This window comes from Trematosphaeria pertusa (assembly GCF_010094035.1).
Source record: "Trematosphaeria pertusa strain CBS 122368 unplaced genomic scaffold BU26scaffold_11, whole genome shotgun sequence".
Classification (NCBI taxonomy): domain Eukaryota; kingdom Fungi; phylum Ascomycota; class Dothideomycetes; order Pleosporales; family Trematosphaeriaceae; genus Trematosphaeria; species Trematosphaeria pertusa.
Genome location: NW_022987222.1, coordinates 1,132,369 through 1,146,585, shown reverse-complemented (window position 1 = coordinate 1,146,585; position 14,217 = coordinate 1,132,369). Strand labels below are relative to the sequence as shown.

The 14,217-nt window shown below is 54.8% G+C and overlaps 6 protein-coding genes across 6 annotated transcripts; 3 read left to right on the top strand and 3 right to left on the bottom strand.

Annotated features, from left to right (window-relative positions):
* Positions 1-748: 748 nt before the first annotated feature.
* Positions 749-1,785, bottom strand: BU26DRAFT_607459 (putative NADP-dependent mannitol dehydrogenase). Its single transcript, XM_033835753.1, has 2 exons — positions 962-1,785; positions 749-911 (listed from the first exon to the last, which is right to left on the bottom strand). The coding sequence occupies exons 1-2, from the start codon at positions 1,718-1,720 to the stop codon at positions 870-872; spliced, it is 801 nt and encodes a 266-aa protein (XP_033681219.1). The 5' UTR covers positions 1,721-1,785; the 3' UTR covers positions 749-869.
* A 1,607-nt stretch (positions 1,786-3,392) lies between these two features.
* Positions 3,393-4,298, top strand: BU26DRAFT_567706 (uncharacterized protein; the record flags this gene model as incomplete). The annotated part of the gene is made up of 1 exon (XM_033833683.1): positions 3,393-4,298. One exon carries the CDS (start codon positions 3,393-3,395, stop codon positions 4,296-4,298), a length of 906 nt encoding a protein of 301 aa, XP_033681218.1.
* Positions 4,299-4,794: 496 nt separating this feature from the next.
* On the top strand, positions 4,795-6,496 carry BU26DRAFT_521672 (S-adenosyl-L-methionine-dependent methyltransferase). Its single transcript, XM_033829598.1, has 7 exons — positions 4,795-4,922; positions 4,981-5,024; positions 5,099-5,181; positions 5,238-5,260; positions 5,329-5,467; positions 5,569-6,190; positions 6,262-6,496. The coding sequence occupies exons 1-7, from the start codon at positions 4,833-4,835 to the stop codon at positions 6,296-6,298; spliced, it is 1,038 nt and encodes a 345-aa protein (XP_033681217.1). The 5' UTR covers positions 4,795-4,832; the 3' UTR covers positions 6,299-6,496.
* Positions 6,497-6,615: 119 nt separating this feature from the next.
* BU26DRAFT_577828 (uncharacterized protein) lies at positions 6,616-9,135 on the bottom strand (the record flags this gene model as incomplete). The annotated part of the gene is made up of 2 exons (XM_033834408.1): positions 6,616-9,029; positions 9,086-9,135. 2 exons carry the CDS (start codon positions 9,133-9,135, stop codon positions 6,665-6,667), a joined length of 2,415 nt encoding a protein of 804 aa, XP_033681216.1. The 3' UTR covers positions 6,616-6,664.
* Positions 9,136-9,740: 605 nt separating this feature from the next.
* Positions 9,741-11,561, bottom strand: BU26DRAFT_64655 (glycoside hydrolase family 72 protein). Its single transcript, XM_033836139.1, has 2 exons — positions 11,053-11,561; positions 9,741-11,003 (listed from the first exon to the last, which is right to left on the bottom strand). Exons 1-2 carry the CDS (start codon positions 11,219-11,221, stop codon positions 9,805-9,807), a joined length of 1,368 nt encoding a protein of 455 aa, XP_033681215.1. The 5' UTR covers positions 11,222-11,561; the 3' UTR covers positions 9,741-9,804.
* A 784-nt stretch (positions 11,562-12,345) lies between these two features.
* BU26DRAFT_521669 (SGS-domain-containing protein) lies at positions 12,346-13,997 on the top strand. Its single transcript, XM_033829597.1, has one exon. The coding sequence runs from the start codon at positions 12,484-12,486 to the stop codon at positions 13,651-13,653; it is 1,170 nt and encodes a 389-aa protein (XP_033681214.1). The 5' UTR covers positions 12,346-12,483; the 3' UTR covers positions 13,654-13,997.
* The last annotated feature ends 220 nt before the right edge of the window (positions 13,998-14,217 follow it).

Below are 14,217 nucleotides of genomic sequence, written 5' to 3'. Positions count from 1 at the left end.
AGGCATGTTCTGCTGCCCGCGGTGGTGATGTTGGCATTGTGGTTGAAACAGGAGAGCCTTTGTTGAGGGGTCGTTTTCTCGTCATGCTCGCGCTTGGTTGGCTGAATATGGTCCTGTCTCGAAGTTGTAAAGTCTTACAGTAACAGCGACTGAAGAGAAAGCAGTGCGGCTCGTTAGTCCGCAAGAGAAAGCATGGGGTGGGCAGGCTTTTCTCTAGTACAGTAATTTGTACCGACCATCGCCAGGCCGTACGGCACTGGTGGCGAATTTTGGTCTGCTCCAAGTCATCCCGTACCACTACCATATTCCGGAAAGCCGCTACGAGTGGCAGTCTGCAAACTGTTGAGGATGCGCACGCGTGCATTTGTGGTTATTCACGCCGGGTATTCCCACCTTTTCCCACGCGGATCCTGATAGCATCCTCTAAGCCAACATAGGCTCACTTCCTGAGGTAGACGAAAAGGACATTCATTGAACTTTCGTAGACATTAATAGTGAAGAACTCGCTGTCATAGTCATATAGGGAGCCTATGGCGGAGAGGACGTTGCGTATGGATTACCGAGCGTTGTCGACAGTCCATCGAGAGAGCTCCACATGGCGTGGATGATGGTCTGGCGCTTGGAAATTGTCAAGAGCTCTGTCGCATAGACAAGGAATCAATCATAGAGGGCGGTGTCGGTAGGGCGTTGAAGGGAGGTGGCTAACAAGCAAGGTTAGCAATGTCACGCGCGCGATTACTCCCAAGCTAACGAGACATCCATCGATTCATTGCGGAACGTTTAAAGTACAGGCAGCATGTAGCACCCAATCATTATCCAACCGCTTTTCTTTGTGCACCGTACGGCCCAATCGCAGGTATGCGAGGCGTTTACCGGGCGCAGTAGCCACCGTCGACGAGGAGATCAGCACCCTATGAGCAGTTAGCCATGTTATCTGAGAAATTGAACGGAGTCGGCTTACAGTGGTGTAGGAGGAAGCATCCGAAGCGAAGTAGAGGAAGGCGCCCTTGAGCTCCTTGGCCTTGGCGTCACGGCCCATAGGGATCATGGAGTGCCAGAGGTTCTGAATGTCCTTGGGAACGAAGTCGGAGAGACCAGTGTCGATGTAGCCGGGAGAGATGGAGTTGACACGGGCAAAGTCCCTCCACTCGTTGGCGAGCGAGCGGGCCAGGTGGATGCAGCCAGCCTTTGCGACGTTGTACGAGGTCTGCTCCTGGGGGTAGTTGGCGATGTGGCCGGACATGGAGGCAGTGATGACGAGGGAGCCGGTCTTGCGCTCGCGGAAGTGGAGACCAACGGCGCGGGCGCAGTTGAAGGTGCCGGTCAAATCGGTCTCGATGACCTCGTTCCACTGCTCGACGGTGGCATCGAGAATGCCGTTGTCGGCGGTTTTACCCGCGTTGGCGATGAAGACATCGATCTTGCCGAAGTCCTGGATGACGTCCTGGACGAGCTTCTCGACGTTGGCGTAGTCTCCGACGACGCACTTGTAGGCCTTGCACTTGATGCCGTACTTCTCGCTCAGCTCCTTGGCGTTCTTCTCAGCGCCAGCGGCGCGCGAGTTGTAGGTGATGGCGAGGTCGGCGCCGAACTCAGCACAGCCTCGAGCGGCCTCGATACCGATACCGGTCGGGCCAGAAGCACCAGTCACAATGACGACCTTGCCCTTGAGGGACAGGAGGTCCTTGAGCTCCTCAGCTTGCGGGACGGGAGTAGGCATGTTGAGCGGTGGACTGGAGGACGAATTGGCAAAGAAAGGCTTGGAGAGAAGGGATTGAAGAGTGGGAAGGACTGAAGATAAAGGGAGAAAGACGGGGCGATGGAGGGGTAGAAGTATGCTCAGCAAAAAAAAAGGTTGAGCGAGCCGCCTTTGCTTTTGGTTAGTGAGGGGTGCAGTGACGTGGGTGCGTCCGTCGATGCGAATTCACGTCATGAACGGCCGCATGATTCGCCAATTGGCGGAACGGTGGGCTCGTCTGGGCGGATAGCGAAGATTTTCGGTCACAGACCCAGGCCCGAACAGGCTGGCGAAGTGGGTGTTGGAGCATCCGGCGTTGCTTCTGCCCCGCCGCCGCCCTGGGCGTCGCTATCGATAAGCGCACAGGCCCTCCTCCGAGCCCGGGCGGGACCCCATCCCACCTTGCGCCATCTGTTTCTCCAGAAAATATCTCACCACGCGCTGCTTTCGCACTCAACTTCTGATCACACGGGCAGAAATTTCTGCCTCCCTCGGTTCTGGTCTTGCTCTGCTCGGAAAGCTTCTCCACGCCGTTGCCTCTTCCGGACGGCTATCCCAACCGCCCGGATGCACAGTCAGCGATTACGTTCCTGACAAACTCACTCCATCGCATCTTGAATCACCTACGCAGGGCAGCAGGGTTCTCACATGCATCTACCCTGCATTAGCCCGCCTCTTGTGCCACATCTTAATCAACAGCTCCACTCAATCTCGGTTCCGCAGTGCTCGTGGCCGTTACCAACCATTGACTAACTAACTCTACATCTCCGCGATCGAATACACTGGAGCCCTTCAGGAACCGCTATTCTCCCTTGAGAAAGAGGTAGATCTTAGCTTCCATGACTGACGGTTAGTCACCAGATGCACTATCGGTCTCTGCTCCGGGCTCTGTTCCAGCAGTCGGCTATTCGGCCTGCTGCCAACCTTACCTATTTGCCACCAGGGGATACAAGAACCGACGATCGCTCGGGCATGTGTTTGCCTCTGAAGACCTTCTGGCAGCCCAATCACGCATCAACTCGGTACAGTACCGTCCGTCGCGTTTGCAGCCTTGGTCTGTGGACGTCGAACTCCGGTCTAGATGGGATTGCTTAGCTTAGCTTAGGAAAGGGAAGTATATCCGCGGCGCGCCAGTCTACAATATCTCGCAGGGAAAAGCCAACTCCGAGGGAAATGAGGCTCTAAATCACCCCGCGGGGTGTCTCCCGCTTCAGTCCATTAAGATTCATCAGTACTTTTTCTAGACCTTAGGTCGCGAAGGTCCACGCCAAGTCAGCCGCTGCGCTTACCCAGATAGTCACAGGCCCTGCACGTGATTGACAGACATGGTAACCGTGGTATCCTCTTCATTAACCGTGTAACCGCATCCTCTCAACAATGCGCGCAACAATCTCTCCAATATCAACGCCGCAGCCAGGAACGTGAGGCGGACCCTCAAACACTAGTCCCAATTGATCCAAGCGGCGACCAGGGGTTCCGCGCCGGGCTTCGCAGCTGGAGCAACATGTCAGCTCTACGTCTCACTGCCTCACCACCTTTCCCACGACCTCAACCCCTTCCCTCCGCCCTAAGTTGAGGAGCAAAATCTGCGTATCTCGCATTGCGACCTCACTACGTCACCTAGTCTGCAAAAATTCGAATCGAACCACCCAAAATGGTCCTCCACGGCCTCCTCCCAAAACCCCTAGCCGCCAACGACGTTATCGTCGGCCAGCTGCTCACACATCCCCTGCACCCCGAGCGAGATGGCTTCTACTCGCAGCAGGCGCACGAGGAAGTCGACGAGCTCAATGACTACCACATCCAGCTGCGCTACCGCGATGTCTTCTCCGTCGACCAAGAAGGCCGCTTCATGACCAACTACGGCGCCAAATTCGATCTCGGCAGGATATACAGACAGCCCAACCTCCTCACCGTCTGCGCCGAGCAGATGATACAGCGCACGAGCATGCACCCGAGACGAGCGTTCGAGGCCGTGTGCAGCGACCCCGAGGCGCAGCAGTGGATATATGAGCTGGCGAAGGAGCACAAGGACTTCTTCATGGTGGTGGGCGTCACAGAGTTCAAGAATGCCGTGTTCAAGCGCGCGAAGCTTCGGGATGCAGGCGCTTCTAACCTGCTGAGCGAGATGCCGCTCGAGAAAGGCGCCAAGGTCCCCCGCTCCATTGCACGAAGAGACTCGACGCTCGGTGCACTGAGCACCGAGCCGCACATTTCGGGCGTCTTTGGGATGGATATCAGACGGTGCATGGCACGGATCACGACACCGGCGGAGCCTCACTCTCTGTCTGATATAGGATATCATTGGGTCTACTACGATGTCCCCGGGAGTACAAGCAAGGAGCAGCTGATGATCGGATTGGGAGGTGCGCTGAAGGCAAACGAGCTGCGTCTGATGCTGGACCTTAGCGAGGAGGATGTCCAGACGAATCTCGACGCCATCAGCCAGCTGAGCCTGGACGCCTTGAGCGCGGCTGCGAGTCCCATGCTCCGGCCCCATTCGCCGGCTCTCAGGGGCAGGTCACCATCTCCGCACCCGACTCTGAAAGCCCACTCTTGAGCTTCTACGTGGAGAGCTTCTCGGTTGTTTTACGGACACATAACACTACTTGGGGTTCTGGGGGTCGAGTACCCTCCGGGTGGGGCATCATCGTAGGTAGGATAGAACTGGGGGTGTTCTGAGAGAGTTACTCAACCCTAACGGCCGAACCTTTATGTTTTCAAGACTGCAAAATATCTTTCTATACCCCCTGATATGTCTAGATCGATGCATATCTGGTTGTCATGCTCTGGCGTTGGGCTTCCTATAGCAACTACAAATATCACTGAATATACTCACGGTTGCCCTTAATCTGCAGTATTCTACGTACTCCCCCGAGACAGTATAGCGAAAAGTCCCCCCATGGTATATTTAGCTTTGTAGTCAGGGCCCCACCACGCCTAGACAAGGATGGCCTCGCGTCCGTCGATCCTACAGCCAGCACCTCACGAATCAGATAAAGCAGCCCTCCTCTCTTTTCTTTTTTCCTCTTGCCAGATCATCGTCGAGCTTCGACACTCGTTCCATTGACCTTGCTCGCACGTAGTAGCCAGCATGGCGTCGTCGCCGTCGTCAGCACAAGGCACCGCCACCTCTCAGGTGCCAGAGCCTCAGTACTCCGACGCCCTGATCCCGGAAAGCGATGTAAGATGAGGGGCCGAAGCCAGCACGGCGGTAGCGAATGCTGATGCGGGTTGTGTAGGACAGCGGCGATGCGGATAGCGCGATTGGCGGGCTGAGCTATGCGTATGTGCGGCACTACCTTACTTTGTCGGTGTGGTGGAGTGCGTGGTTGGGTACTGAGGGACTTACTTGCACAGGTCGTCGACGACGAGTGCGCGCTCGGAGATCTATGCCCTCGTTGAAGAGTTCGGACGCACGTATCATGGGTATAAGGCTGGGAGTAAGTTGCTACAGGACGGTATTATGAGATTTGAGGGTGGCTAAGATGCGGTGCAGAATATGTTATGCCTAATGATGAGGTACTGTACATGGCAGCTGCGTCACGTGTTTCCCGATTCTTCGATGTGTTTGCTGATGAAGAGTGCAGAAAGAAAGAGATAGATTGGATCTCCAGCACATGCTCTGGCTGCTCACCGTGGATGGCGCGTTGGGCCTCGCGCCCATAGAGAATCCTAGGCATGTCCTGGACATTGCTACAGGCACGGGGATCTGGGCTATGGACTTTGGTACGTACTATGACTTAACCCGCTATACTATCTCACCTTTCATACATGCATCCACTCCATCTCCCACCCCATTCTCGTAACCACTAACCCCTCCCACACAGCGGAACAACACCCCACCGCCCGCGTCATCGGCACAGATCTCTCCCCCATCCAGCCCTCCTACGTCCCCATAAACTGCGCCTTCGAGATCCACGACGCAGAGGACGCCTGGAATTTCTCACGCCCCTTCGACTACATCCACGGCCGCGCCCTACTCTCCTGCTTCGTCTCGCCGCGCAGCATCCTGCAAAAAGCGTACGACGCCCTCGCGCCCGGCGGCTATCTCGAGCTGCAAGACGGCCTCTTCCCCTTCCTGTTCCTAGACCCGCAGCCACCCGCGGGCCATCCACTGCGCGTGTTCTTAGACAACGCGCTAGAGGCTAGTAGGCGGTCCGGCCGGGCCTGGGACAATGCCCAGCATTACCGGCGATGGATGGTGGAAATTGGCTTCGAAGCTGTGGAAGAGAAGCGGTTTAGCTGGCCGTGCGGGCCCTGGGCGAAGGGCGACAGGATGAAGAAGCTGGGCGCGGGGTTTCTGGAGGATTTGACGCATGCGGTGGAGCCGATTTGTATGAAGCTTTTTGTTAAGGTGCTTGGGTGGGGGGAGGAGAGGACGAGGAGGTTTTTGGAGGACGAGTTGTTGCCGAGTTTGGGGGCGAGGAGGACGTATTTGTATGAGACTGTGTAAGTGCGCGGTGCTTTGACTAGCCGGGAAGGATGAGGGTTGTGTGGGGTGGAGTGCTGACGTGCGACAGGTTGTTTGTGTATGGGAGGAAACCATTAGATGCGTGAGGGAGGGGAGTGAGCGTAGGCAAGGTGCTAGACGAGCAAGTATACGCATTTGAAAGCAGACGGTGTATAGTCGGCAAATCGGAACCTTCGAAACTCAGTCAGAACGCATCGACGTACTTGCGAATGCTAATATCTAGCGACTGGAGGTTCTGAAGCGTCGATAGAAAAACGACCAGTCTACGGATATAAACTCTTAACTTCGGACTGTTCGCGTAATCAGCTGGAGATGAGATGCTGCCGTCGCGGCAGACAGGTCGACTGAGCCCCTTTGATCGGCCTGTGCCTGTTTCGAGCAGACTATCAAATCCTTACTAGAAGAGCGACATATCTTACCCTTGCCTTCCAAATTCTGCATGATAGCGATGCTCACTTTCCAGACTCAAACTCAATCTGCACTCCCAGCCCCTCTGGCAATATCTTGCTGACTATCATCTCGCCAGCACCAGTCGCAACCATAGTTTGAAGGGCATTCGCGGCGCTCAATAACACTTCGCTCGTCACTTCTGCCGTTGGTAACTTGGCCTTGAGCAGGTCTCCGAACTGTTTAGTGGACGAGGCGGTCATCAAGACATAGCCAACGATGAAGGGAAGCTGGCTCTCCTTCTCGATGTAACCTGGCCCGTAAATCCTGATGAGTTGATCGCGGCAATGGTCTTTGACTACGCGGAGCAAGCGCCAGCACTGCCGATGGTGCCTGAGATAGTCGAAGGAGATCTCTACCATCTCGGCATGAAGCAAGTCCCGGAGCAGTCCGAGCAGTTTGGCGACGGGGAGCTGCTTCCTGCTTTTCTGCTGGCTCGCGGGCGTAGCGTCGATGTCCTTGACCATAGTTGTCGACCCGTCGTTCTCATCCATCTCGTACTCCCAGTTGCTTTTCTCGATAATCTTCTCGACATCTTCAGCCCTGAGATCGCGACACCCATTCATGTTGCAGTACCGTCCCTTGAACATCTGCAATACCGCTCCAAGCTCCTTGAGACCTTGAGGCCCGCGCTTCGACAAGACAAGCCCCTTCTTCTTGCGTTTCGACTTCGCCATATTCACCGCCGATGCGCCCATGGCAATCGCAAACCGCTTGAGGCAGTCGTCCGGGTCCTTGGGCGCCTCGCCAATGAAGACAACGTTCCGGCCTTGCAAGCTGGTGGCGACATCCATGTCCTTCCATTTCTCCGGTAACATGTTCTCATTCTGAACGGCATTGTACAGATGCGCGCAGGACATGATGCCGCCCCACGCATTGGCGAAGGTGATGCTAATCTCGTGATGACGCATCTGGATATAGTATTTCCATAGGCCGCACGACCAGGGGTGTTTTCGGAAGAGATGGTAGGGTTGCGGAATGTTGACGCGGCCTGCCCGTTCAGCGATTTTGCGCTGACGATCCTCTTGAACCCATCTCTGCACAAAGCCGACAAACTGCTGCAAAGCGTCGTCGTTTCGCTTCGGCCAGGTGTCCATCTGGATGTCCTTGTGGAAGTCCAAATTCATATTGATGTTGTTCCGGGCGAAATCAGCCGCGTCTGCGAGCTTCTTGAAACCAAGGTCTACCTGGTCGCGCAGGATGTGGTGGATGTCCAGGAACAGCGTGGTAGCAAACACCAGTGGCAGTGTTACTTGCTTGGTTTGGAACATCGTACTGAGGAGCCTCGTCAACTCGTCTTCCGCGGGCGGATTCTCGTTGAAACCAGAGAAGTAGAAGAATTCGGGGAGTATCTCTAAGAGCAAGATCTTGTCCTCCTTTAGCTTCTCCCTATCACTCTTCTTCTGTCGGTCACTGGAAGGATCGTAGACCCCATAAAATCCAAGCTTCATCTCGGGAGTCGGATAGGCTTTAAGCACACCACAGAACGCACCCAACAGAGAAGAGGCTGTCCAGAAGATAGCCTCCGCGAGATCGTACATCCGGTAGTTGATTTCGTCATCAGGGCGCGCTCTGAAATTTGGATCGGTGCCTTCAGCAAAGCAGGCCCCTGCATAGTACATCTCTAGCATCCTGTGCGCTCCTCCGTGTTTGGCAAACATCTCTTTGTAGTCGTCTATCATTGCCCGGGCAAGATCAACGGCGGTGTTGGTCGTGATTGAGGCAGCCACAATGTCGTGCATGCCATGCTTGTAGCCTTCCCAAGCGCGAGTGACTTCTGTGCGCAGTTTATTGAGATCGTGAAGCAAGAGATAGAAGGCAAAGAAGCTCTCCTCAGAGTCATCCAGACGCTCGGCCTTGTAGATTGGTCTGGCTGCGGCACCGGCGGATGGCACTTGCACATCTGGAGCTTGTTCGAATTCTTCTGAAGGCTCTTCCAACTCAAGATGTTCGAACACGTTGATGACCTCTTCAATGTCCTTGGGCTTATCCGGTAGGACTGCAGATTCCTTTGGAAGCCTTGGAGCTAATATCTCACGAACCTTCTTCAAAACGCTCACGAAGAAGGCATGGCGGTCATCCGAGTCGCGTCTCGCTGTGGTGTCCTCGAATGCATCGGAGACGACGCCGGAGTATGACTGTCGTAGAGCGATTGTAGCGTCGAGCAGGGCGGCGAGCTTACGCGGCACATTGATTGGCGGATCATCCTGTCCCGCGATGTGTTCCGCGAGAACTGTCCAGTCTTTGATCGCGATCGTGTACGTGTGCTGTCCTTTGGAGGCTTTGGCTTGCTTCTTGGAGTTCTTTGCCTTGGACGAGATGTACCCGAGTCTCCTGGCGGTTGATGCTAGCCATTGAGCAATGGAGTCGCTATGCACTTGGTTAGCTTCGAGCCCAATATGTACAAGTCGGATGGTTAGATTTACGTATAGTTTTTATACTGCTGATATGTGCTCGAGAGATTCTTTGGAAGCATTCTCGCCGTCAGCTGGCCGTCGACTAGAAAGTTTGCGCGGTCGGGTTTTGCGGGCTAGATATGCCCAGATGTTGCGTCGGCCTTCAGAGTAAGATTGGGAACCGAACGAGAGCATGTGTGTAGAAAAGGTAGATAGGGTAAGCTTTCTGTGTCACGCTTGCAAGGATGGTCCGCTCCAGAAGCATTCCTGCTGTTTCCGTTTTCACCGCTCTGCTCGGAGCGGCGCAAACGGCTACCCGCGCTGGACCTGTACAAGGGTTAGGCTGCGGGTGCATGGGACAAGCATTTGAGGCTGGATGAGACGTTGTGTCGCCAACCGAAGCCATATGATTGGACAGCTTAACCAAAAATGGGCATATCAACAACGGCCATTGACGGACGGCTAGAGACAGAGAAGCGGTCAGCATCAGATTAGTAGTGCACTGCTCTGCGCATAATCAAGGAGACGCATTTTTGCTCTATTACATGGAGGACATGTCTACATGGAAAAGAACTATTTGCTGATTGCAAGAACTGTTATTGGCTCAATGAGAGACCATGAAAATGAGAGAACACCGAATAATCGCGCCCTAGCCAGAACCGGCCGCGATTGGAACTCCGACTCCGGAATGAAGCCGTGTGCATGCACTATCCCCACATTCAACCTGCATTACCCCACGCTGACCGCAATTAGAAGAGCAGGGCGGCGCCAAACACAACACTAGCAGCAATCATGCCGACAAAGCGAAGCGGGATCTCTACACCAGCGGCAGCTCCTGTGCCATTTCCATCCGAGGCCGAGCCGTCAGGGGTACGGGTAGGTTCGCCGGAGCCAGGAGTAGCAGTCGATTCGCTGGGCTCGCCAGAGAAGTGAGATCCGTCACCCTCAAGACCAGGGCCAGTACCAGCACCTTCATCCATGTATTTCACAGCGCCCTGAGGGATGGCCGGGAGGAGGGTGGTCTCGACCTCCCAGTCATCGTCCGCGGGTGGGCACTGCGATGCTTCGCCTTCGCCTTCGGCCTTTGCACCGCCGGTGCCAGTGGGGTTCTGGGCGTTTGCGTAGGCTTCCTTGAGCTCCTGGAAGTCCTCATTGGGCTGGATGCCGTTGTCGGTAACTTCGACGATACCAAAGCCGTTGGGCTCGACGGTGTACTCGTAGGCAAGACCGCCGGAGTAGACTGCGGACATCTGGGTCGAGAAGAGAGCGGCGACCTCGCCCCACTGGCGATTGGGCTCGGTGCAGCCGTGCTCGGACAGGAAGATAGGCTTGGCGTAGTTCTTGTACGTCTCCACCTTCTTGTCCCAACCAGCGCCCTTGAAGGTCTGCAGCCTGTTTTCGAAATCGCACCATGAGTAGTCGTTATAAGCGAAGAAGTCGGCGCGCTCATCGTCGGTGCCGCAGTCGAAGTAGAGAGCTTGCTGCTCGATGACCTCAGCGACGTCGGCGGCGGAGTAGCCGACGGGGATTTGGCGGGCGTGGCGGTTGGAAATGTACTGCTTCATGTCGCGCGTGACGGCCTTGATGTAGGGGGCAGCATTGGTGTTGTTCTTGGCGTTGATAACCTCGTTTCCGGAGAAAAGGAGAAGAAGGTTGTTGTAGTCCGCGAAAGCGTCGACCGTTGCGAAGACTGATTGCAGATACACATCGTTGTATGAGCGGTGGAGGGTGTCTTCCGACTCTCGGTTAAGCGAGTACTTGGGCGTATTCGCATCGAGGGCTAGGTAAATGCCGGCCTCGTCGAGCATTGCCATCGCTTCGTCATGGCTCTGCGAGTTATCGATCGTGTAGATGCGGATTGTGTTGATACCGAGGTCTTTGAAGTTTTCAATGTCGCGCTTCAAGCTTTCGGTGTCGAGAAGAGGATCCTGGGCGTCCGCCGCACCACCTGTTGAGATTAGCAGCCATATCATTAAGTACATATGGCGTGAACATACCTGGCTGATAAGCGACTCCTCGAACGTAGAATCGCTCATCGCCTCGATAAAATGCATTACCCTTCACTGTGACCGGCGTAAGATTTCCTCGCGATTGTCGGGGCACGATTCCAGCGAATGCAGGGGCAATGGCAGCCCCCAAGACGGAGACGGCGATAAAGGACTTCATAGTGAAGACCGGAGGAACGAAAGAACAATTAAAAGTAGTAAATGGCAAGTCTCTAGTCTAACGAGTGACTGGTAAGTATGGACGGTGGAAAAGGCTCAAACAGAAAACATGGAGGAGAAAACAGGATCCGGGTCGACCGGTATTTGAGCCAGGAGGCCCTTTTTCTTGGAAAACCCCATTGCCACGCATGTGGAACGGGCAAGAAAATGCCAACCCTCCCGTGCCGCCTATCTGTCTGGCGTTGCCCGATTGCCAAGAAGATGAGAGTTGGCGGCCTGCGCGAATGGCGGAGCGGACGCGAGGGCCAAGAGGCCCAGCACCGGGTAGCTAAATGATGAGAGGCGGTTACGCATCCGCCCAGGCTTGATAAGGGGTAAGTCTCCAATAGCTGCAGAGTTCGGGGATGGAAAATGAACGCTTTGATTGCGTGGGTGTCTTCCCGCCGCCGACACAGCCTCGTTCTATGGACCGTCGGATTGGCATTCTGATCCTGTTGCTCCAACGGACTATTTGTGTGAGATGAAGCGCTGGGCAACCTGAAACAAGGTGAGAAGTTGAGGATTGCACGGGAGATGAGACACGCAAGTGTAACCTGCAGCTGGCGAGAATGGGCGTCCTGATAATCTTGGCGCCATTTAACAGCTGAGTCTATGACGACAACAGCGTTTTTTGATATCTGTGATGATAAGTATAGTCTTTCTCCTGGGAAGTGCGCGACGTTTGGCACTTTTGGGATTTATTTGGCGACTAGGACACGGTAACGGATCCGGGTCCTGCATGCCGTCCGGAGCTGGACGCACTGGAGAGGCGCAGAGGGGAGTGACCGAGAGACGTCTCGTTGACTTTTGCAAGTCCCTGGTCTGTCACTAGACCGGTTTCGACTAATCACGTGCCGGCGCGTCCGCAATCACCTAGGTCCAGGCCTCCATGCCCCATTCACTTCGTACGGTGAAAATAAGTCGCTATTTCACTAACAGTGTACCACAACAGGTGGTCCGTAGAATAATGCTAGTGCTAAGTAGGAATAAAATTCACCAAGTCGCTGGCTCCTCACGCTGCTTGCAGGGAAAGTCGTACCGAAGGCAGACATGGAAGCCCTTCCATGACTTTCCACTTCACCGCAGCCTGCGCCGCCGGTCACGCTACTTATACTTCCCAAGTCGCGCACAAACTCTTCCCACACATTCATTATAGCAAACCCCCTCAACAGCTGCTAACCCACAGTCTCCTCACACTCGACAACCGTGCAGAGCTACCCCGCCATGGACCAAGCAGCCCGCGGCGCAGCGGCCCTCAGCGCAAGCAAGTACGATGAAGCTATCAAGCACTACACCGACGCCATAGCTACGAATCCGCAGGCCGTCGACTACTACATCAAGCGCTCCACCGCCTACCAACGCTCCACGAAATATCCCGAAGCCCTCGCCGATGCCGAAACCGCCGTCGCTCTCGCGCACAAACGCGCACGCCGCGAGCTTATCAAGGAAGCACAATTGCGTCGCGGCATTGCCCTCTACTTCGTCGAACAATATGCGAACGCCGAATACATTCTCGCTATCGTCAAGAAGCTGAATGAGAAGGAGAAGACGTTGGCAATTTGGAATATGAAGGTTGCCGCGAAGCTAAAGGGTATACCCGAGGACGATGAGCGGAGGAAGGTCACAGCGAAGGAATGGCCTGAAGTTGAGGTACCGAGCGCCCCGTCGGCTCCGAAGCCAGCTAAGAGCGAGGAGAAGGGGAAGGCGAAGGTGGAGGCAGCTCCTGTCGCACCGAAACCGGTTGTGCCCACGCCCGCAAACAAAATCAAGCATGACTGGTACCAAAACAACGAAAATGTGACACTCACGCTGCTAGCGAAGGGTGTGCCGAAAGACAAGGCGACTGTGGACATCGACAAAGATTCTCTCTCCATATCGTTTCCTATTGAAGGCTCGAGCTCTGACTTCAACTACACACTCGATCCCTTCTACGCTGAAGTTGATCCCGCCCAATCTAGCTTCCGAATCACGCCTACTAAGGTCGAAGTCACGCTCAAGAAAGCCACTCCGGGTGTCAAGTGGCATGCACTTGAGAGCGACCGCAAGACCGAAACTCCAACCGAGGAGAAGGCCACCATCCCTTCTCATGTCCTCACGGGCAAAACCAATGAGGCAACACCGGCCTACCCAACATCTTCGAAGAAAGGAGTGAAGAATTGGGATCAGATCACAAAGGAGGATCTTGCAGAAGAGGACGATTTTGAGGGCGATGAGACAACGCGCTTCTTCAAGCAGCTGTATAAGGGTGCTGCACCAGAACAGCAACGCGCCATGATGAAGAGCTACCAAGAGAGCGGTGGCACGGTGTTGAGCACGGATTGGAGTAGTGTCGGCAACAAATACGTGAAACCTGAGCCTCCCGAGGGCATGGAGGCGAAGAAGTATTCCGGTTGACCACTTCTTTTCCTTGCATTCAGGAACGACAGGTCCACGATGGCACGAGCGGGGACTATGATTACCCGCAACCTTTTCCAAAACGCATGGCGGCGGTGTTATGGGGTCATGGCGTTCGTTCGATTTCATGATGGCATGAGCCAAGCTATCATCTAAAAGGCATTTGCCTCACAGAAGAGGGTTGAGCAATGGTATGCAGCTACCATCACCCTTCAGAATGGGATTATTTCCGCATATCTGTTCCTTAGCATTTGTAAAGCTGTGTGACTAACGGCATATTGACCGCGATCTTAGTACCGTCTCGGTTTCCTCGCTTTCTAATAACCAATCTATCTTATTCAGCATGATCTACTTCGCCTTCTAGGTCGCTTCCCTTCAGCTTCGTCGATATGTATGCTCTCGAATTGGCCAATGGAGTTCCTCCCCTGAACGGTTTTGTCATCCAGAACTCCAGATCTTGCCCCTCTCATCCTGACTGGATGCCGCCAGTTGTCCTCTCCCTCTACTCTATCCTCTCTCCTTCCCTTGACAATCGCCCTTTCTCGCGCGTGTTGTCCTGCCAAG